Below are 24087 nucleotides of genomic sequence, written 5' to 3'. Positions count from 1 at the left end.
CAGGGAGGCATGGAGGGTGACACTGGACAGCAGCAATTAGGCAATAACAGGGCTACCAGGCACTGCAGTCCATGATGCGCCAAGCCTTTATACAGATTGTATTATTTCATCCTTTCTGTCACAGGTAGGTAAATTGTCAATATTAGAGGAGTGAAGGTATATAAAACATCTAGAACAGTTCCTGGCACTGGGTAAGTGTCATATGGTATTAGTATTATCATCCCAAAGTTATAGATATGCATGTTGAAACTCAGAGAAATAAGATAATAGTTTGTACAACCAGGTCTGTCACACTCCAAATCTCATTCTCTTAGCCCATACCATAGAGGGGAGTAGGGCAACTTAACGTATGTGAATTCCACTACACATGCTTGGGAAAAAAAGGAAATTTTAGGAACATGGGCCATTCTTCTCACCATAATCTTCAGCGACCTACGCAGTGGAGTAAATGTGGAACAAAACCTGGATCTAAAAATGTTCCCTCCACTCCTTTCTGTTCTTATGGGCCTCTCATGGCCAAAGCATCTGGGTATGCATGTGATTATGGAACCTTGTGTGTATGGACAACAAGGTTCCTAAATGCAAGCTTACTACTGCATTTGGGGCTCGATCAAAGAAACAGTGATCTGTCTGTTCTAACAATGGACATTAAACAATTAGTCTCACTATATCATGCATAGCTGATAGGCAAGTTAAGAAATTTTCAAGGCGATTTTTACAATGTCCAAGGTAGTCCAAGCTATCTTTGGAATGTAATAGCCCCAGTAAGGTGCAATTGTGCTGAGTGCAGCCTCCCAGGCTAGGGATGGTCAGTGGGTCTGCAGGTTAAAGGTTTGGCAGCCATCTTTGTGCCCTTTTGTTCTAAGAGTGCCTGAGCCTCTGATTCTCATGGCCAAAGCACTCAGATTTTATGTGAAACCCAATAATGGTTTTCTCAGCCATGGGTACGTGATGACAATATAAGAGACTCCACTCTGGCCTTGTGGATGCCACTTTCTGTTTCTCTACCACCCTGATCTTTCTGTAATTAACCTCTGGACCCCAGCAAGGAGGGCTCCAGAACAGAGCTGGAACGTTCTCTCCAGGACAAGATGGAGCTTCCGCGCTGGGACCTTTCTCTTGACAATCTGCACGTCAGAACTCAATCGAGTAGACCAGCCATTGCTTGGCTCCATATTGCTAAAGTGACTCAGCCTGACAAGGCACTAAATAACATCCCCATATTATCCCACAGAGAGAGAGAGAAAGGGAAATAAATCATGCCACTCCATCATTTGTCTCTCATGAACACATCTTATGAATATTTTCCTTTAGAAGACTAATCTGCTGAAGACTTGGAAAAACGTATTTGTGTGCATTCATTAAGTCTCCGACTTAGAAGCACATTCTGGGACTAATTATTTTTTAACTAACTAATCAACATGTTTCATTCATAAATTGGGATTTATCAGTATAGCACATGAAAGGAGAGAACATATTATTATTTTAATTTGGTTAATATGCAAAAAACGTGCTGTGTTTGTAATGACCTGCTTTCACTGAATAGAGGCAGGCTGGAAATAGTAACAGCTTCCGCTAATGAGGGTTCTGGCTGCAGGCCCCAGCTTCTGGGTGCTAGACACTCAGTTTGCATCCTGACCCATCAGGGCATGTGCTCCTGGAGGAGGCAGGAGCGATTTCCTCACAAGGGGAAACACCAAAGGCCTTGTGTTTGTTCTGCTGATAGAACCAGTTACACCCGCTTTGTTAGTGGAAGAAAAAGCCTGGAAGTTGGGGGTGGAGGGTGGGGGTGGGAAGGGGTATTCACTTTTGCTTGTTATAAAACACACACACACACACACACACACACACACACACACACATACACACAAACACACTCCCTCACTCTTTGAACCTGTCAAGGGTAAGGCCCAACTCCATTAATAAGGGATTCCACCATAATCTAGTGATTCTTGTGTTTTCTCACACTGTTGTGCCCACCATACCATGTGCAGCTGGTCTACCATGCAAATAAATCCTCTGTTCTGAAGTCCCTTGATAAAGGGATTTATTTATCAGCCTGACATGGGTATCCCATTTGCTCCTGCAAATGTGTGGCTCTTCCTTGCCTCTCAGCTGATTTAGAGCCACCGATCCAGGGCCCCAGGTTCATAGTCTGTCAGGCGCCTGGGTTATCCTCCCAACCCCCACAAAATCGGCTCCAGCTTTGAACTAGACTCATCTTGCCCCTTTGGCCAACAGAATCACTCTGGCCTCACCTAGAAGTGTAGGGGGGCAGGGGCGGGGGAGAGCTGGTCACCACTGGCCTTTCTGTGACACACTGGAGCAGGGTCCAGCTGCATTGTTTCTGTCCAGCCCTGGTGCCAGCCTGCCCAGGACCTGGGGACATCCTGATGTGGCACATTCTAGAGCCAGGAGCTGCTTTTGTATTTTAAAAGAGGACATTTCCTCTTCTGTTATTTTGGTTTGTTTGTTTGTTTTTCCCCTACTGGAAGAGCTATTTTTATACCCTGAAAAAAATGCAAATGCTCGTTTTAGAAAATTTAGAAAAAACTGAAAACTATCCATAAAAAGTAAATCTATAATCCCACTACCAAGAGACAACCAGCATGCACAGTGCCATTTGGGGGTGTTTCCTTCTGACCCTGGTGCCTGTGGCAGAACAGGACCTCTCAGGGAGCAGGAGCATCCTGGGCCTCTTCTGTGAAGCTTTGGGTATGGAGCAACCGTAACGTGGGATGAAAACAATTGTGCTGTATTTTAAACGTGTACATACAACAATCAGAGCCACACGATAAATGGCAAGATCATATTTGTGACTGGTGTCAATGTATTTAGAGTATTCCTGTGATTATTTGTATAATTGCATTTACAGATCATGTCCAAAGTCTAAATCAGTGAACTTGAGGCCTAGTCAAATGACTCTCCTGGATCCCCTCCCCCTGCCTCTACGGGCCTGACATATGTGCATTTGTACTTATATCATATTTCACATCATATCACCTTCACATTTTTATATTCTGACTTATTATTTTGTCAACCTTTTTACAAGACAATAGAAATTCTTCTACAACAAGCTTTGCATGGCTACCCAACATTTCATGATGTAAACTTACTGTTTAAGCTTTTACCCATTATTCAACATTTCAGATGATTCCATTTTTTTTCACCATTATAAATAATACTGCATGGAACATCTTTCTGTGAAAATCTTTGCTACTATCTGGGGTTAATTCCTTTTGATGAATTCCTAAAAGGAAAATTACTGGGCCACAGTGTAGGAACATTTTAGAATATCTTGTTTTGTGTCGCTCAATTTGTTTCCAAATAGTGGTACTGATTTACACAGAAAGTTAGAACATTTTCATTTTTTTAATTTAGCTTTAATTGTGCAGGTAATTCACAGAATACACTCTCCTTGTAAACAAATTTAAGGTAAGGCCTAAATCTCTTTTAACCATCCCCTTCAATTTCTGAACCCCTCAGAGGTAGCCATGGTTTTCAGCTTAACAAAAGTTCTCTAGCAATACATTTACTTAGTTATCTGTGTTCTTATATAAACTTGTATATTTGTGAACTAACAAAAACTTGCATATCTCTGTAACCATAGAAAACATAGTAGCTTTGTGTGAAAATTTTTTTACATGAATGGTATCATATTGTATATGTATTGTATGACTTGTTTATTTCCTTCAGCTGTCCATCTTTGAGCTCTTCCTGTGTACATAAAAATCTACCTCACTCTTTCTCCCTTTCCGTATATTTCCATGGGATAGATATAGCTTAGTTTATTTAGCCATTCCTCTATGCATACATATTTGGGTCCTCCCAATTTTTTTCATTTTTACAAATAGTGCTGTGATGTATATACCCTTTTACATAAGGAAGCAATTGGAACAAGTTTTTTCTCTACTTGAAACCAAGTAGTAGAATTTCCAGGTCATGGGATGTGCACATTTTTAATTTTAATAGATCCTGCCAAACTGTAGAGAACATTTTAAATTACTAGGGATATGCTAGAATACCTTGGATTTGGGCTTAATTATCAAGGACGTAGTTCTGAAAAGGTCTATTGTGTAGGATGTCATCCAAAGTTCTGTTCACGTATTCATTTATTCCATCCATCCCTATCTGCTCAGGAGCCACTGCGGTCCCCGACTCATAGCACACAGTCATCGGATGCGTGGGTTAGGCGCTCTCCCTTTCACCAGCCCCACCCGCTCAGGGCCTCAACCCGACACGACACCTGACTCCCTTCAGCACCTGCCAACCCCTTGCTCATCTTTCCAGATAGAGCTCACATGTCCCCTCTTCTGGAAGCCATCACTGGAGCCCAGGCTGAGTAAGGCAGCCTGTCTTCAGTGTCCTCATGGTACCCTTATTTATTGGCTCGTCATGCTTATTGCAATTTGGAATTTAGTCGTCTCTCCCCTGTTCTAATGGCTACTCTTGGTCTTTCAACAGTGCATGGACTTGGGCATCAAGTGATACATGTCTGTGGAGTGCTGATTGATGACAAGTGTGCATATATGTAGCAGTCTGTCGGCTTCTGCAGGTTAGGGACCAAGTGGACCAGCTTTCTTCAGATAGAGCCTAACAGAAAAAGGCTGCAAAAAAAAAAAAAAAAAAATCAGATGACTAACAATTGACCCTCATTGGTGATCATGATCTCAATAAGAATGATAAACAACTGGTAAGCAAAGTGAATCACTCACTCTCCATGCACAAAAATTTAGAACCACTTTCACCTCTCTGGAAAATATTTATACCACTCCTTACTTTAGTATTTTTTCATGTAATCTAGAAGTTTTTTATGTTTATTTTTTAAAATGCATCACAGGGAATGATAAACAGCAGCAAGAAAGCCACTCAAGCAGTTGGAATATGGCGATTTTATTGTCATATGTCTCTGGTTAGGATCTCAACTATGAAATGAAATGTATGGAAAAAAAGACTGGAAATAAATATACCCAAATGTTAATAATGGTGTCTCCAGTGGGGTTGGGGTGATGTGTGAATTTCTTTTCTTCTTATTTTTACTTCTTTAAACTTTTCATATTATTTTCCCATGTATACAATTCACTTTTAATCAGAAAAATAGAAATAACCAAAAAGTGTTTCAGCTATTACTTTTCTAAGGAGAAAATTTTAAATACTCTGCAATGTGCATACATGTATGACAGAAGAAAATAATTCCAGGAGAATTAAACAAAAATATCAACTCTCAGATTAGACAGTAACTCATTCAATATTAACTGGGAACCCTGTGGTGCCAGAGACAGCACTAGGGGCCAGGGACATAGCCATAAACAAGTCAGGTACACTTCCTACCCTCATGAAGCCTGTAGCCTAGTAAAAGCCACAGACTCAAGTATCACCAGGGACCAGGCAGCAAGGAGAAAGGAGTGAAATCCACCAGCAGTCCCAGTCCTAATATTTGCTAACATTTGCAGGCCCAGGGAAAAAATATAAATGGAAGCCCACCTATCGTACGTCCAAATACTTACAAGTTATAAACCAAGTTAGCAAATTTAAGTAACTTCTAGTTTCCTACCTTGACAAATATATCTTTATAACCACCTAAAAGGCCAAGTTCAAATTTAGAATTCTCAGATGTCTTGGATTTCCTTTGCCTAAAGATGATGACATAGGAAAAACTGGTCCCCAGCCCAAGGTCCCGCCCCCAACACACCATCTGCTCTTCTTCTCTTCCCATGCCTGGCTCCATTTCACACAGCAAGGGGCTTTGTGCAGGTGGGTGGACACCCCGGCCTGCACATGCCAGCTTCATCCTCTCCACGCCCACACCCCAAATTTTCATAAAACAGCTTTTCTTGGCCATCTCTTGGGCCTGGGGTGTGCACTCTGGCAGTGCTATTTGCCCTCAGGAGAATTAGCTGAGAAAGAGGTCTCTGCAGACTCTGGAAGCAGGCTTGGGTCCTTTGGGGTGGGAATTCCAGCAGCATGGTCTAGAAGAGGCTGTGCAGGCATCACTGGCTCTTCAGACTCCCCACTGTACATTTGGAGGAGGGCCTGGTAGAGGGGAGCGGCTTTTAAAGCATGGAGCCAAGGGCAGGGCCCCTGCTTGCCAATACTATCAGCTGACCGAGTAGGGATGGTGGAGATTGGAGAGCAAATGCCTCACCTTAGGACAACAGCAGCTGCTCAACTCCAGCCCCAAATTACCATACCTGGGAACATGGATCCCAACGGCCACAACTGCTTTTTGAAAAAAAGCGCAAGTCCGGGTTTTCTTATTAAATTGCAGATTTTTACACGTTAACAAGTAATAATAATAAAAATTAAATTGCTTTGTAGGCCAAACTAAAAATATCTGTGAGCCACCTGTGTGTGACCTCTATGGAAGGAAAGAAAATCAAGTTCCATCTGCATGTTGCTTGGCCACTGTTTAGTTTTGAAAATGATATCCCCCAATTCATTAATGTCACTTGAGCCCATAAGTGAACGATGAGATATCTCCATGGCTGTGTGTCTATTTGAATTTCATGCATCTTCGGTTCCCCAGCAGAAATCCAATTTCCCTGGCACCGTCCAGTGCTGATGTATGTGTCCACGAGCCACCAGGAAAGACCTAATGTATGGATCTGTGCAGCCTCATCCCTGATTCTGACTTTGATCATGTTCTCCTTCTCTGACCTGCCATCTTCCCTGGGACACATAGTGCTCCCTGTACTGCACATATACTGCTGCTATTACCTCTTCACATGGCTGTCACTTCAGGAATTATCTCCCTGTCCCCAGGGTCTAACCCCGAGCCTGTCATGTGCTAGACACTAAATATAGTTTGTTCTGAACTGAATTGGTTCTCGGGATGACACACATCTCCCCAATCACAAATTAATAATAATCATAGCTGATATTTCTTGGTCATTTGCCATAGGCAAGGTGCTGTGCTAAGAGCTTTACACATATTCCTTCATATGATCCTTTCAACTAACTGCTCAACAGTTTTTATCCTCATTTTCCAGACGCAGAAACTGAGGCTTAGAGAGATAAAAGGACCTGCTCGCAAGTCACTCCACTGGCCAATGGAAGAGCTGGGACCTGGACCAGTCTTGCCTGATTCGAGAGCCCTGTGTTTGTAAGCCACAAGCCGGTGCTTCCCTAACTGTCCTCCGGTTGCTTTTGGATAGCAGTACTCAGAGAAATTGTCTCTTATTTTGATGACTAGTCATTTGTTTGACTCAGTATGCATTTATTTCAGCATGTCTTAGGAAAAAATCACTTGCAGCATCTGTTTATGGCATGTCATATTGATTTTTCATTTACATTAGTGATACAAAATTTTCCTTTTATTTACTTAATTTCTAAAATATTGAGTCCATTTGAAAATAATGTTGAGTGAATAATAAATTAAGTAGTACAACAATATAACACAAATTATGTATCTGAATATAAAAAGGACTAGAATTTGAAAAACACTGCCTCGGAAACCATTGTATATGGACTAAAAAGAAACACCTACACAATGAAACTAATTTTTAAACTCTCACCATGCATTTACAAGTTTATAGACTGTTGCTTAAAAAATTTATCCTAGACCCTGCCTAATGAAGACTCCAAGCAGTCTCTAAACTTCTAAAATTGAATGCATTTATTTCTTTTTCCTCTTTCTATTTTTGGAACTTAGACGGTCAAATGGATTTAGGAAAAAAATTTGCCTCTAAATAAAAAATGAGCCAGGGGCCTGGAGCTCTCCTCTGCCTCATTTCAACTCTGAGCAAATGGTGAATTACAACACCCCTGGACATAGTGGTTTCTAACTACCAAGCTGCCAGGCTTTTAAATAACGGCAGCACAAAAATGTGGCCATAATGCTACCTATTTCCCTTGCTAAATTATTTATGCATTTATTATATTTTACATGGGTTGTTGAACCTGAAGGTACTTCTACGGGAGCTAGGTCATTTCAAGAAGCCCATTACTGAGAATCAACTCAACTCAATTAGAAACTGGCACATACAATTGTATGTGATATTGCTTATTAATATTATATAATTACTGCCTCTGCAGTTGTTTTTGGGTGGTGATGACTCTATATGTATGTATGGATATGTGTGTGTTCACGCACTATCCAAAGGCTTCAAGGCAATCCACTTCATTAAGAAGCTATTTAACATTGAGAGTATATCAATAAAGACTAGCTTAATGCAATCGTGGGATTGTACCTAAAATGACTCAGCCAAATGAAGCTATTACCCTGTATAATGTGTTTTACACAAGATGGAAGTGGTTTACTAAGTTTATAAAATCCCTCTCTAGGATTTATAGTGACTGCTTTGCTGTAAGAGCAGTAGTGTGGTAGAAGTTTTATGCCAATAGTAACTTCACGTGCTGTTAGGAATTGCTATATTTTCCTCTGAAACAACACAAAACAACAATAAAATCAAGAGTACTATTTATAAAATGTTCCAAAGTATGCTTGTTACTAAATTCAACCTAATATTTATTACTTTGGACTTGTGACTTTTATAGAAGAAGGAAAAAAGTCAATTCAACCTCAATGCAACAAACACTCATTATGTAGGTCTACTATGTGCTAGGCACAATGCTGGACTCAGGGGACACAAAAGAAAAAAAGAAAAAGAATCCCTGATGTGGAGGAGAACTCTGTGGGTGGGACCTAGTCTATTACATAATAGTCAATTATGTGGCCAAGTGTCTGTGCCAGCCTAGGAGAAGTGCCCACCTCTGCCTGGGGGGCAGGGAAGGCCAGTGAGGGAAGCATGCTTGAGGAGGAGCTCTCTGGGCAAACTCAGCAGGTGTTCTTGTTAAACAGACATGCACAGAAAGGCCTAAAGTAATTGTGTGGTGAGCATGGGGGACACTTGTGACTCCTCCAAAGACTTTCCCTTCTCTTTTGCTGGAAGAATCCTGATTTTTTTCACATTTCAAGTTGGGATCCTTTGGTCTCAGGGAAGGCGAGCCCATGTCTAGGCTAGATCAAGGCATGTGTCCCAGTTCAGACCAAAAAGATATAACAAGGAGTATGCTGGCATGCCTTTGGGAAAAACCTTCCCTATCTGATCAGAGAAAAGTTCATGATGAGAAACTCCAGGCTCTTTGCAGCCCTCTGTTTCTTGCTTCTGAATGCCACTGTGTGATGACCGAAACTGTGGCAGACATCTTCAGATCACGAAGGGAAGGCCAAGAATGTCCAGAGATTCCAACCCAGAGCCCTGACATCCTTGGCCTACCAGCACCAGGAACCACCCACCTTTAGCCTTCTTGACACCTGAGAAGAGTAAGCTGTCACTGTTTAAGGCACTCTGTTACATGCAGCAAATAGCATTCATGACTTATTGCAAGTTTGTGGAAACTCAAGTTTTTCAGGGTTCTTGGAGCTATGCTTGTAGAGAGTTGCAAGAGATGTTGCCAAAATGCCAGGCAGGTGCCAGATTGTCTAGAGTCCTGATGCCATGTTAAAGGAGTTTGGCAGTGCTTTCCAAATAGGTCCTCTTCCAGTGGGGTACATGAGATTACTGCAAGCAGCACACAGACAAGGCAGTACATAATTTTGAATTGTACAATGAGAAATTTAGTTCTTTTTTCATTCTCTTTCAGTCCTTCTAATACATAAAGAAGACCTTTCAAAACGGGGCTTGGAATCCTTTAACATCTCTCTCCACCTTATTAATCTTCCTTTTAACAAAAACAAAGGAGGTCTCAGACTCAGGGCCTTTGATATGCATACAAGATCTAGGAGAAATTCAATATCATTATTTTGTTTTCATTGTTTTAATTTTGATAATTACCTCTTGGTTATGGCAAGTAATACTAGTTTGGTTTTTTTTTATTTTGGGTAGTAAATCAAGTTTCCTTGAACGTATACTTATTTTAAATTTTTTAAAAAGTTAAGTCAACTTATAGAAAAATATTAAATAAGTGATAGTGCAGGAGTTACACCAATATGGCAAAAATTGTGATTCTAGAATGAAAATCACTGAAGTTTGAGAAATACAGTTGAGTACATCAGGGAGCAATGAATGTAATTAGTTTCCCCACGTAGAAAGGTTCAGTGGGCAAGGCCGGGCATCAAGCCTGAAGACAGCTTTTGCATACACACAGAAAAATTCATGTGAGAAATAGTCAGGCTTGAACCAAAGCAGAAGATAGAGAGGAAAAAGGAGATGCTCAGAAGAGAAAATGAAGAAAACTTGGGTACCAACTATCAGAGGGTGGAGAGGGAGAGGGAGGAGTTTGGGACGACTCCTAAGTTTGGCTTCGGCCACCGAAAGAATGAATCACAGCATCATTAAATAAGCTAGAGAACATGAGAGGAGGGAAGATTAGGGCTGGCAGAGACGGTGATGGGTTGCAGTTGGCCACATGGAATTGAAGGCCCCTTGTGCAACATAGATGGCCCTGTGGACCACTGGTTCTCAATGTGTGTTCACCAAACCATCAGCAACCGCCTGGAAACTTGTTAGAAATGCAAATTCTTGGCTCCAACCCATACCTATTCAATCAGAAATTCTGGTCTGGTTTAACTAGTTCTCCAGGTGATTTCTGATGCACGCTAAAATTCAAGGACCACTGGGCAGGCAAAAGAGCTCTGAGCCAAGATACCTGGGCAAAATAACTGGGTTATTTTAGACAAGGCCCTTCCCTGGGTCTCTGTTTCCTCAACTGCAAATTGCGGGCATTCACTTGGCTATAAGACCTCCAGTAGTCACTAAACCTTGCTGAGTTTCAGTACCTCACCCTCAAATATCCATCTCCCCCTTTCTTCTTCAGTCATAGAATCCTAATTTTTAACTACCTACTTTGGAGACCAGAATAAAGACCACACTTCCCAACCTCTTTTGCCACAAGGTATGGCCATGTGGCCAAATTGTGGCCAATGGGCAGAGAATGGAAGTGATGTGTATGTCTTCTGAAAAGTTTCCTCAAAGGGAAGGGTTATGTCTTGCTTCATCTTTTCCTCTGTTCTTTGGTCAGGAATGCACACGTGGTGGCTGGAGCTTGATCAGACATCTTGGATCATAGTAGGGAAGTCACACTTTGAGGAGGGAAGAACAATGACATGGAAGGAACCTGGGTTTCGATGACTCCTTAAAACCACCCTCCAGCTCTATGTTAACTCTTCCAAAATTCTTTTATGTCAGAAAGGAACTATTTTGTTTTGGGGGGGGCAGTTCTTACATTATTATTAGAAATTTCTTACACTTTATAATTTTATGAGAAAATACTATGAGAAAGCCAAACCAGATTACCTTTGGGGGAGGGCCTGGGAATATGCATTTGATGACCTCCCATGGGGACTGATGCACTCTAAAGTTTGAGGTTGGATGCTTAGAAATCAACTCATATCAGTGTGCTTTAGTAACATACATATTCCAAGAACAGGGAGTAAGAAATTTGGATATAAAAGAAAAGGATCAGTTTTAGTGTTTTTTTTTAACACACAGAGATGACTTTCTTTGCACTGTTTTTGATTCAGATTTTAGAATTGAAACTCTTTATAGGACAAATTCTGGCCATAAGGAAATCATCAGACAAACTGGACCAATGCCTGTGAGTTTATGACTACATTGGGGCTAGAATTGTGATCTCTGACTCCCAGCTCTCTGAGTTCTGGACACTACACCTTCCCTGCAAGCTCTGAAAAGTTATTCTTTTCCCAGCATTGCAGGTAAAAATCCTCCAGCCTAGGCACAGAGTGTGAGATGGCAGCTGTTCAGTGACATGGCCGTGGCTTTGATACAGGAAGTGAAGTGTGTCCAATCAAAACAGCAAAGGGTAATCTAGGTCAGCAGCCCATCTACATGGGTCGCTGGAGCCACAAAAGAATCCAAGTCATCCCAACGTGATGCACGTCACAGTTTGGAAGGTCAGCCCCCTCGTTCCAGATCACCTAAATCTTTGCCAGGATACAGTGATTTCAAGTGAAGCATGTCTGTGTCCTGGACCTTTCCAAACCATTTATTCAATAAATGCATTGGAGAAACTGGCTTCACCACTCCCCACCAAAATAGCTTGTTAACTATCCACTCCACGTTAACGGTAATACCTCAAATGGGAAGGCAGGAGGAAAACAGTGTTTAAAATGCAGAGGGCTTGCACAGGTTTGCAAAACAACAAACAAAAGGAGAAAATGCAACCCAGCAATTAGTTGTAAAAAAATAATGGTGCTTTCTCAGTACACATGCACACTTTCCAATATTGAAACAGGGTGGGGTTTAATAAAACCTGCTTTTGCGACTTGGTTTTGTTTCTGTCCAGCTAGCCTTATGGCAGTGAGCTTCCAGGTACATTTGGAGAAAAGGATATTCCCAAAGTAATTTCACCTTTCTCTCCTCCCCTGTTCACGGGACCTGCCTTTGCATATTATTATTTGTTAGTTTCATTAAAATATGTATTCCACTACAACATTTGAATGTTTATTAATGTTGTCAGGTAAAGTAACAGCTGAGTATCAATCTCTTGAAGGACTGGACCATATACTTGCCCAGACTTGTCTTCTCAGTACAGCTTACTAACCAAAACCAACGCCAAGGACACCACGTCCTTCAATTCAATTACAGAATGCTCCTGGGCTGCTAATTCTAAAAGGATCAACTGCTTTAAATATTTCTGCATGCAATAAGCACATGCTCATGTAATTTACAGCAGTAGCTGGTAGCTTTTTTTGTACGGGTGTCACATTTGTATACTGTGCCCCTGTGTCTTATGGAAATGAACTGAAACAGGGCTGCTGCGTTGTACAAATCCAGTGGGCAGCAGTCACATAGCATTCTGTGGTGCCTTATGGAGCTGCACAGTGGACAACCTGGCCAACTTGGGTGATGGTACTGATTGCTAGTCATTACCCAGGCCCCTGGGGAGCTTGAGTGTGGGCTATTGGGAGAAGGTTGACAATGTAGGTTTCAAGGGCAGTGGTGGAGGACACTAGAGCTGGAGTGGGGCAGAGTTCATCCTGTGTGATTATGGGATGAGATTTATATTGCCTGCCAAGTTTTAAAAGAGGCCAGTGAAGGAGACATTAATGCCCTGCTTCCTGGGAGGTTCTAGGTTCTGGGTGTGGTTGACCTCAAACCCCAGAGAAGGGCTGGGCAGTAGTCAGCAGGGTGCAAGCATTTCCCAGCCTATAACTTCTCTGAAGGTGTGTCAGCCCTCACTGCATTGGACAGGGAGAGAGCTTTTTTTTTTTAATTTGGTGGCACCTTAGTGTTCAGGCAGAGCTTGCTTTCTGTGCAACCCAAAGCTTCCTGCTGAGCATGCTTCATGAGAAGGGCTCTCTTCTGCCAGCAGAATGTTCAAGCCAGCACTCATCTGCAACTGTAGATCCCTTTGGAGATCCTAAATGGAGCTACTGAATTGTTGTCATGGTTACCATGGGACAGCTTCTGAAGCCAGAATGTTTTCAAGGAGGGCAGCCCTGGCTGGGTATCCTGGGTTTCTGCGTAGGCAGCTGACCCAAGAGAACTGATTTCTCCTTCCCTCTCCCATGCTTCCAGTCCCCAAGCAGGAGGCTGACAGATGTCTCCAGTGATCATTCTTGCTTGCTTCAGCCCAGCCCAAACCTACAGCCCACACTTGATTTAGCCTGAAAAGATGAGACTGTCCTGGCAGCACCTGACTGTGGCCCTGGGTGTGCCGCCTCCTTCCACAAACCCAGACATGTTCCTAGACTCCCTCATGCACACAGCTGCTTCTAGGCAAACAACACTTGTGAACTAGTTCTCTGTACTTAATATGTTAAAAAGGAACTGACATTTTTGAACACCTCTTATGAGCCCAGAACTTCACATGTATCTTATGTAATTTGTAAATCTAGCAAGGGAGGAAATATTGTCTATATTTTATCTATGAGGAACCCAGGGCTTGTACAGGTGATACCCAGGTCTGGACGACTAGGATGTAGCAGAGCTGGGGTTCAAATTCAGGGCTGTTTGGTTTCAAAGGTGCTCTTTCTTCCAAGTCATGGCCATTTAGCTCCTGAGAAGAATTGGTAGCTCCAAGACACTCTCAACAATCTATTGGGCACAGAACATCCATTTATTCATTCTATAAACATGTCCTGAGTGTGCTCTGTGCCAAACTCTCTGCAGGCCACTGGAGACATAAAGATAAATCAGACACAGCCTTTGCCCTCAAGAAACTAACCTGCTGACAACCAGCAGTAATTAAAAGAGAGGAATCTACAAGGCACTAGTGAAAGGAGCAGTCAGGAAAACCATTCTGGAGGAATGACTTTTGCCTGTTTGTTCATTCATGTTTTCAGGATCCATTCACTGATGCTTCGTAGCTACAATGTCCGCTCCTCAGCGAGCCTACAGCCGAGCACAGGTCCGGGAGACACAAACACCTATTCCAGTATGGTGTGATAATAAGCACCAGAGGTACACAGGGCTGTGGACGCTTGAGAGCATTCAGAAGACCCTGTTGGTAGTTTTTGAATTGATTCCTAAAACTAAAGAGGAGTTTATCAAGTGGAGGAGAGGGGAAAGGGCATGCAAAAAACCACCGAGAGTGTGTTTGGAGGGAGATGAGGCATTAAGGTATATTGCCCGCAAGGTGGAAAGGTTTCCCTACCAGGCGAAGGAGTTTGGCCTTTCTCCTCGAGGGAATGAGCAGCCATAGAAGAGATCGGAGGCGGGGAGCACCCAGGTGAGATTTTAGCTTTGGAAATGTGTAAGGTGAACTAGAATGGAATGCGGCGGGGCTTAGCCACGGACGCCCACAGCAGCTGCACCTCTACGCTTGGGGGGCCGCTTCAGAGGCGAGCCTAAGACAGGCCGGAGGAGCCGGGGTGCGGGTGGGTGAATGTAAGCTGAAGGGAGAGTCCCTTGCCAAGTCTGCATTCCGGGCACGGGGATGCGCCGTTCTAGGCACCGTGCAGCTGCTGGGAAGACCCGCCCCCCCTTCCAGATCCCTCTGGGGCGGAGCTCGGGCCCGAGCACGTGACGCCTGGGGCACCACCTTTACTGCGGGCAGTCTCCTCGCTCATCCACGGTTTCATGGGTCACCACTTTGATCACCAGCACCTTTATTCTAAGATACAGTGCGCGAGGAACCCATTCTTTTTGGCGCGTCCCCCATTTCTCCTCCCACAAAGCCCGGGTGGGGAAGACAAATAGCGAAGGACTCCTTTGCCCACACAAAACATGGCGACCTGCTGCGCTCAGCCTGGGTCGGGAGAGGGTTCCGGGCTCCGGGCCTCACTCGCCGGGCGAGGCGCAGACGGAAGGGGCGTCTCTCAAGGTAACTTTTTGACCTTCCTGGGAGGGCCCCTGAGCCCGGGGGGCGTGGTCTTGTCTGAGTTCTAGCAGATGATTGGTCTTTGGGCAGGTGGGTGGGGTGTCCGTGCTACCCCACCCCTCCCTCTTCGAACCGGAAGTGTCTCTTGGTCTTTCCAGCTGGTTGTCATTTCACTCGGCTCGGTCCTGAGGAGAAGGACTCAGCCGCGGCTGCGGGACCCGGGCACCGGGAGGTGGCGGCGGCGGCGGCGGCGGCAGCGGCGGCGGCAGCGGCGTCAGCAGAGAAGGAAGAGGAGGAAGAAGAAAAGAAAAAGAAGAGCCAGGCGGAGTCCGCAACAACGACAGCGGGGACTGCGGGACCGGGGCAGAGCAGCGGCGGCGGCAGCGACGGCCCAGCAACCGTGAGGAGAAACAAAAGCCTTCTAAATTACAGTTTTTAAAAAACCTGGGGGAAAACAGAGAGAGCGCTCCAGGGGGGGAGGCCCTTCTCCTTTAGGATAACTGCGGTAGTGGTTTTTTCCTTTTTTCCCCCTTTTTTTCACCCCTCACCCCCCTGCGGAGAATCGAACTGAGAGAATTGAACAAACCTCCTCTGGGTCCCATGAGGGAGAAAAAACCCGGAGCCGCAGAGAGGGGAAGAGGCAGAAACCGCAGGACCTTCCAGGTCGCCCCCTCGGTCCCCGCACCCCCGGGCCGTCAGCTCGCCCTTGCTGAGTCTTGCTAATCCTTCCTGATCGCGACCTCCCCCAACCCCAAGGAGGGAGAAACGGGTGTTTCCAACCCCTTTCATGGGGGAGAGGAAGCCGGGGGGAGCCCAGGAACAGCGACCACGGCAAGATCTGCACCCGGAGCCTCAGGAACAGCCCCAGAGGCCAAAACTACACCCTGCGAAGGAGCAGAAACAGGACCAGGAACAGGAGAAACCTCCCTGCAATCATCTTTCCATTAGTCAGTGCTGATTTCCTCTCCCGCAACCAGGAATTAGGAATTCACCTCCCGCCCCAGATAACCTAATATAATCTATATATATAAATATATAATATATAATGTTCTTAAATTATTCCTGATTTTTTTAACCAAGCTGCCAAGAAAAGAACATATTCTCCCCTTAGCCCTATTCTAATTTTTATGTGAGTGAATCTAAACTGCTGAGGAAGACCATATGTGATTGTTAAATTATATATATATATATATATTTTTACTCTGCGCAATGCTTATTCTTCTACATCCATAGATGCTTGAGAAGCTGTGTTTTTGTCATTCATGTACATTTTCCTTTGGAAAAAGAAAGCGCCTATTTTACTAACCAAAGACTTGATTTTTACCCTCTTCATTTTTATTCCCTCATAGAAATAAGCCCAATTGGATCCATGTCAATGTTTTAAGAGATTTTTTTAGTTGTGTTTTTTTCTTTCAGAGATCAGAATTCCAAATCAGAACAATTTAGAGTGATAAGCTGCGATCTTTGAACTAGCTATAAATAAGACATTTCAAGCAAACAAACAACTTAAATTTTGAGTAGAGAGAAAAAAGGTGTTGAGACATCAGGTTATCATTTTTTATTGTGAGATTCTGATCCTAAAAATAATAAATGGGGGATTACGGGTTTGGAGTGCTAGTGCAAAGCAATACTGGGAATAAATCTGCTTTTCCAGTCAGATTCCATCCACATCTGCAGCCTCCTCACCATCACCAAAATGCCACCCCCAGTCCTGCTGCTTTTATAAATAATAACACAGCTGCCAATGGCAGCAGTGCTGGGTCAGCTTGGCTCTTTCCTGCTCCAGCTACCCATAACATTCAGGATGAAATCTTGGGGTCAGAAAAAGCAAAAAGTCAGCAACAGGAACAGCAAGACCCTTTAGAAAAGCAGCAGCTTTCCCCAAGTCCCGGTCAGGAAGCTGGAATACTGCCTGAAACCGAGAAGGCAAAATCAGAAGAAAATCAAGGGGACAATTCTTCGGAGAACGGCAATGGGAAGGAGAAAATAAGAATCGAATCTCCAGTCTTGACAGGATTTGATTATCAAGAAGCCACCGGGCTAGGTACTTCGACCCAACCCTTGACATCTAGTGCATCGTCTCTCACTGGTTTCAGTAACTGGTCAGCAGCGATAGCGCCTTCTTCCTCTACAATAATCAATGAAGATGCAAGTTTCTTTCACCAGGGTGGGGTCCCTGCCGCTTCGGCTAATAACGGTGCTCTGTTGTTTCAAAATTTTCCCCATCATGTCAGCCCTGGCTTTGGAGGCAGCTTCTCTCCTCAGATCGGGCCTCTCTCACAGCACCACCCTCATCACCCTCATTTCCAGCATCATCACAGCCAGCATCAGCAGCAAAGGAGGTCTCCTGCCAGTCCCCATCCCCCACCCTTCACACATAGAAATGCTGCTTTTAACCAGCTGCCTCATTTGGCGAATAATCTTAACAAACCCCCCTCTCCATGGAGCAGCTACCAGAGTCCCTCTCCAACACCCTCTTCTTCTTGGAGCCCAGGAGGTGGTGGATATGGTGGTTGGGGAGGTTCCCAAGGCCGAGATCACCGCAGAGGGCTGAATGGTGGAATAACGCCCCTGAACTCCATCTCCCCTTTGAAGAAAAATTTTGCAAGCAATCATATTCAGCTTCAGAAGTATGCTCGGCCCAGCTCTGCCTTTGCTCCTAAATCCTGGATGGAAGATAGCTTGAACAGGGCTGACAACATTTTTCCTTTTCCGGTAAGATTATGTTCCATTAATAGATTAAGATGAATAGGGAAAGAGCATAGTGTAATATCTGTGTAACTAAAGAGTTTGGATTGTCCTTATTCACATCAGAGCACTTCTTGGATAGAAAATGAATCAATTACCAGACCTCATTTTAGCAGGAGAGGCGTGTAATTTGGTACAAAATATTTAGCTGTTTCTTTTGCAATTTTCTAAATTGTAGCCTTAATCTTGCCATAGATAATTATGAATACCAGGTATCTAGTGATGTCATAATTATTAACTGTAATACCTTTCTTGACTGACAGGGTCAGTTTTTCTCTACTTATTTAAATGAGAATAAGTAATATATATGTAAGTATATTTCATCGTGGAAACTAATGAATGTTTTCTGCCCATATGAAGTAACTAAATAACTAAAAAAAATTCTTTTGACACTATAAAGTAGTGATTCACTGAAAACCACTTATTGAATTACAGTTTTCTCATTGGTTACATTTTAAACTTCTCTGAACCTTGAAGTCTGCACAGTCTGATCAATTCCGCAATTCCTCTTAAATGTCTTTGCAAATTCTGGCCTACTTTATGTCAGTAAGGACTACTAGTGAGAGAGAAATGATCTAAATGTCTTCTTTATCCCCATTTATTTTTGAATACTATGAAACTGTTGATCTCAGAGTGACTCTGTGCCTTTCACCCATTTGTTTATTTTCCAGTGTTAACGCTAGGGGTGTAGATAATTAAACTGTTCCTAAAAATAGATCTAGGCAAAGATCACTTGTCTTTCTTGTTATCAGTATATCCTTATTCTGGCAAGAGTCATTGTTTGATGTTTTTGAGTTATTGAGCAGCCAGTTTAGTTGATACAAATAAGATAAAGAGAATTTCATAGTTAAACAATATACTTGGGGATATGATCATTTACATGTGTTTAGGAAATTTATAGGGGGTAATAAACTAACATTGAATCCAGTCCTCACAACAACCCCACAAGGTAAGTTCTATTATTATCCCCATGTTACAGATGAGGAAATTGAGTATCAGAAAGAAATAATAACTCGCCCAAGAGCACACAGCTAGTAAGAGTACAAATTCTAGGTTAAAAAAACAAATATTAAAAATATATATACATACATGTGTGTATATACTCATGTGCTACAGCTAGAGGGTTATTTGAGAAATTTTTCTGCAAGAGCTAAAAAAGATTACAAAATAGTTGCAGTGTTCCCAAATATGATGTTAGCACAAGCAGAATTATCTTTTTTAATTAGTAATTTGTTGAGGGTGCAGGAAGTTTGTCATGAGACCCCCGTGTCATTCCAAGGGGTTAAATATGTATTCCTTCCCTGAGGATTCAGGTGCAATGTAGCTTAAAATGTTTGGTTATATTTACATTTTTTAAATGATTTTTTTGCCTTTCAAAAAGCTTTTGGCATTTGCTTTTATTTTTTTATTAAAAATGTACACCACATATACTCACTATTAAGGTATTTGCTTTTAGAAACAGTTTTTACTCAAACTAAAGAGCAATTGCTGCTTTAATGGTCAGGTAAAATGCTGTTTAAGACATTGACAATTTCGTGAAGTCTATTTTTAAAAAGTTGCTTTTGATATTCTTTAGAATGTAAATTTAAAGGACATTTAGTACAATGATAACTTTTATGAATTATTCCTCTTTTGCTAATCTTAAAAATCCAAGATAGCATTTTATACATTTTAATTGGATTAAGATTTAACTCAGAACTGAAGATACTTTTCTGTCCTACTTTGCTCCTATACACTGGCAGAATGAATTTATGTGACCTCATGGTCTGTTTCCCATTCTCAGCTTAGTACTTTTCGATAAAGTTTTGCTTTGGGAAAAATGAAAAGTCCATAAAATGAATAAATATGCATATTAATATTTTTCCCATTGTGCTAATTGAATGTGTTTAACGTGTGAAACCTTTTTGATCAGACAGTTTCTTTGGAGGCTAATTAGGCTGATTTATGAAATAATAGAGTAAGATAGATACTAAAAGATATTGTTAGAAACTAACTTTTCACTTAGAATTGCTGTATATTATGGATAGAAAAAGGATGGGGTCAATGTATCTGGCTCAAATGTGGTAGGATTACAAAGTAAATTGCTGATTTCTATTCCCCATCCCCACCATTTGGAAGAGAGAGAATGTGTGTGTGTGAGAAAAAGTGTGAGAAAGAGAGCATGAGCACAAGGAGAGAGAGCTAGCAAGGGGGTGATTTGAAAGTCACAGGAGAAATAAGTGATTTGAAAAAATCTCTATGGCAAGAAACTCCTCCTAATTGGGTTTTGAAAAAAATCATAAGAAGTAAATAAACTGACTAACTGTGGTTCTTACTTAAATGAATGCAGTTCTTTTTGTGTATGTGTGTGTTTTTAAACAATAATTCTTTTCAATTAGTTTTTTGGCAAAAAGTACCCTTTTGAGTTGATATGAATGACTTGGTTAAATTTGATCTGGGGAAAAAAAAAAACGGAGAAACATTTATTTGACTGGGAGCCAGGAGCTAGGTTGTGGTATTGGCTCTATCAGAATCAACATTTGGGGGCCTCAGTTTCTTCATAAAATTGAGGTGTGACCTGGGTCATCACTGAGGCTCCTTATGATTCTAAAGTAACCTACTGTGAAATTTAGCTGAACTGTTGCAACTACAATCCACATTCTTCTTTCTAAATACTCCTATATTATTTAAATTTATAACTTAAGCACTATTAGTTTTAGGAAAGAAATTTTATAGATATTAGCAATTTAATTTCAATTGCCATTAAAAAGAATTTCTTAGGTGTTATAGAGAGATCTTGAAATATGCCACAGACTTTACAGGATAGAGCTTACATGGTTACATTATAATATTGGTATTCAATCTAAGGCTAGCATGGTATTGTTATATTAAAAGACAATAATTTACCGCAAGTGTAACTGGTACTGAGCAACATTTATTTTAATTTGAAATGAACCAGAATGATTCTTACTTTTGTTTACTGCAGGTTTGGGTACATGCAGTAATTAAAATTAATGATAACATTTTAAATTAGTTTTTTGGTCCAATCTCAACATTCCCTTGTATCCATGTTTATCAAGCATGAGCAGAGATTCCAAGTATGTGAATGAGCCCCCAATAACTGATATGGGAAAGCATTTTATTTTGGGAATTTTTTTGTATTAAAATTTGTTTCTAAGTTACTTTTGCTTAGCTTAAAATTAAATTACATGAATTCAGATGGAATGCCTCAAATCTTGTTTTTAGACACAGCTGAACTAATATGCATTTCATAACAGCTAACATGCCTACTGTGTTCTATGTGTTTTACATATATTAACTCATTTAATTCATTCAACAATTCTATGAGGTAGAAATTATTATTCACACACAAGATTTGGCTCTTAACAATTTTACTACAGTGTGTCTTCACATAATCATAATATGGGGGTGTGGGGGAAGGAAATGCCTTCCAGAAGCATGTAAGATGAAAGAAAAAATTTTACAGTGATACATGATTACCAAAAGCTGATTGTAGATGGAGTTTTGAAAGTGGAAAACAATAGAATGTACTTGTTTATCAACTTTAAATGTTAAACTTAAATAATATTTAAGTCAACACTTTTGTTTTAGTTTTGAGTACATACTATACATCAGGCACTGGTCTAGGCATTTTCACATAGGTGATTTCACTTCCTATGTAGGATTTCTCAACCTTGTGACATTTGGTTTTACTGTCCTGATTTCAAAATGAAGAAACAAGGTCCATATTCATGTGACTACGAGCATAATTTGACTCTTACATTAAGGGGAAAAAAAAAATCCTACCTATCCTGCCAAACACATCTTGGAATTCTGATGTCCAAACCAAGTACTATATTGGGGCATCTGCCAATAATTATATTTAAATATAACACTTCTTTGGAGGGGTGCCTAGATCTTCTGTCCTTATAGGAAAGTGAAGGAGAATTGCCTAGTATATAGGCTGACACCTGCTTATCTACAGCTCAATTATGTTCCCATCTTCATTAGCTAAGAATCAGGAAGTAAGCAAAAAATCTGTATGTTTGTCACAGACTATCCTAAAACTTGATTGATAGGGAAACAGTTTAGGACTTTACTTGGAGCCCATATGCTCTTATTTTAGACACTAGCACCACTGATGTGTTAAATTGTCTTAACCAGGCAAATAATTCATGTCACTTTAATAACTCTCCTAGTTTTGTCAGTATATGGATCCTCCAAATTATATACTGCATCTTATGTTTGCTGCAATGTTGCAGTTCTGAACTTCATGGTGAATTATTAAAAATGTTTAACGTGCAACCTCATTACATTTTCTTGTTTCTTAATACAGTATATTTCCAAGAGGGATTTTTGCATAGGAAACATTTTCTTTGACTTAGAAGGGAAGAGACTTACTTTTTAACTTTAAAGTGTGAGTTGGATGGTTCTAGTTCTAGCAGAATTGAGATATTGGAAAAAAGCCTAGCCGGTATAAATTTCCCTTCTTTGCAGAGGGCCTTTTAACTAGGTTTAATTGCTTTTGTGGTGGAACTGAAACTAATTTTGGGGTAGAGTTTTTTGATTTTTTTGTTGTTGTCTTCAGAGAAGCCGTGGAATATCATTAGCACATTACTCCAACATATTTCAGGAAAAACCTGTTTATTGCAAGCCTAGTGAATGTGGTTGTTGCTAGTTAAAACTAGAAAGATGCTACTATGAGTTCATGAGTTTAAGCTTTTGAGACCTTGTTGGTATCAGTTTATGAGAAAGAAATGGGAAGAGTAGTCTTAAAATTAATATATGCCAGGTTTGAATTTTATTTTCCTTATGACTAAATTTATTTTCCTTATGACTTTCCTCTGTCTTACTAGCAAATAAGCTTGAACATTCACTGTCACATTTTCGGCACTGTATCGTACCTGGGTTTTGGTCTCATCACAGATAAGATAATGTAAATAATGTGGTTTTCTTTAAGGCAGAGAGCCTAGAATGTGAGCGTTCATTTTAATTTTTTGTGACAAAACTTATTTTGTTTAAGTGTTCAAAGGTGCTTTGTAGAAATTGAAAATATGTTTTTACCAAAATAAATTTAGAGCAATATATATTTTTTGATTCAAATTTAATGTAGATTCTCATCAAATTTTTTTCCTCGTCACATTTTATATTATTGAAACAGAATGAGTTCCATGTTCAAGTTTTCAGAAAATACTTAGTGGATGGAAAGATAAAGGTGTAGATCTTACTTTTAATCCCTTTCTCAAGGTGAAACAGGAATAATTATTGAGAAAGACTATTTTGTGAGACCAAACAATGTGGTAGAGTGAAGCACAGGCTGTGGATCTAGATAGACTTAAGTTTGACTCTGTGAATTTGAATATAATTATTTAATATATAAGGCTGTTTTTTAAATAAATAAAACAAAACATGTAAATTTTTTTTTAGAGAGGTTTGACTCTAAACTCTAATTAGCAGTGTGACCTTGAGTAAATCTTTTAAATTTGGAAGGCAGTATCTCATCAAGATAATAATACCTAGCAGTGAAGGGTTATTGTGAGGTACCTTACGTATGTGGCCATATTAGGTTGCTTACATTTGTTAAAATTTAAAATATGGCTCTCTAATATTGAGTAAAGTCATGAAATTAAAGTAATTACAAATATAGCTTGGGTTCCCATGAAAGATTTTGAACAATGCTTAGTTCTCCTTTTGAATAAGCTATAGATATAACCCAAGACAGATAAAATGTTTAGAAGAATTATCAATTTGCTTGAGGGGAAGCTTTATAATTATATATATGCTTAAACTTTCATTAGCATTGGCAGTCTGTATCTTTCAGTAGTTTGAAAGATTTTGCCTATAGTTCTTTTTTAAAGAACTTTAGAACATGTAATTGCTTTTGCATACATTAAAGGAGATGACATTTGAATGGAGAATTTGTGATTTTTTGGTAAAAGATAGGAAAGGGTACCATAGATTTTCTTTTTTGAGATGGAGTCTTGCTCTGTCACTTGGGTTAGAGTGCCGTGGCATCAGCCTAGCTCACGGCAACCTCAAACTCCTGGGCTCAAGTGATTCTCCTGCCTCAGCCTCCCTAGTGGCTGGAGTACAGGTGCGCACCATGACACCCAGGTAATTTTTCTGTTTTCAGTA

The 24087-nt window shown here is 41.0% G+C and overlaps 1 protein-coding gene across 2 annotated transcripts in view; it reads left to right on the top strand.

Moving 5' to 3' along the window:
* The first annotated feature begins 15382 nt into the window (after positions 1-15382).
* CPEB4 (cytoplasmic polyadenylation element binding protein 4) overlaps positions 15383-24087 on the top strand; it is a 67362-nt gene continuing 58657 nt past the window's right edge. For both annotated transcript variants that reach the window (XM_045551146.1, XM_045551145.1), the window contains exon 1: positions 15383-17940. In XM_045551146.1, coding sequence (XP_045407102.1) covers positions 16816-17940 — 1125 coding nt within the window. In that variant the 5' untranslated portion in view covers positions 15383-16815. The remainder of the gene's footprint in view (positions 17941-24087) is intronic.

This window comes from Lemur catta, chromosome 5 (genome assembly GCF_020740605.2).
Source record: "Lemur catta isolate mLemCat1 chromosome 5, mLemCat1.pri, whole genome shotgun sequence".
In the NCBI taxonomy this organism is placed as follows: domain Eukaryota; kingdom Metazoa; phylum Chordata; class Mammalia; order Primates; family Lemuridae; genus Lemur; species Lemur catta.
Note: the sequence above shows the minus strand (reverse complement) of the source record. Positions and strands in the feature narration are given on the sequence as shown.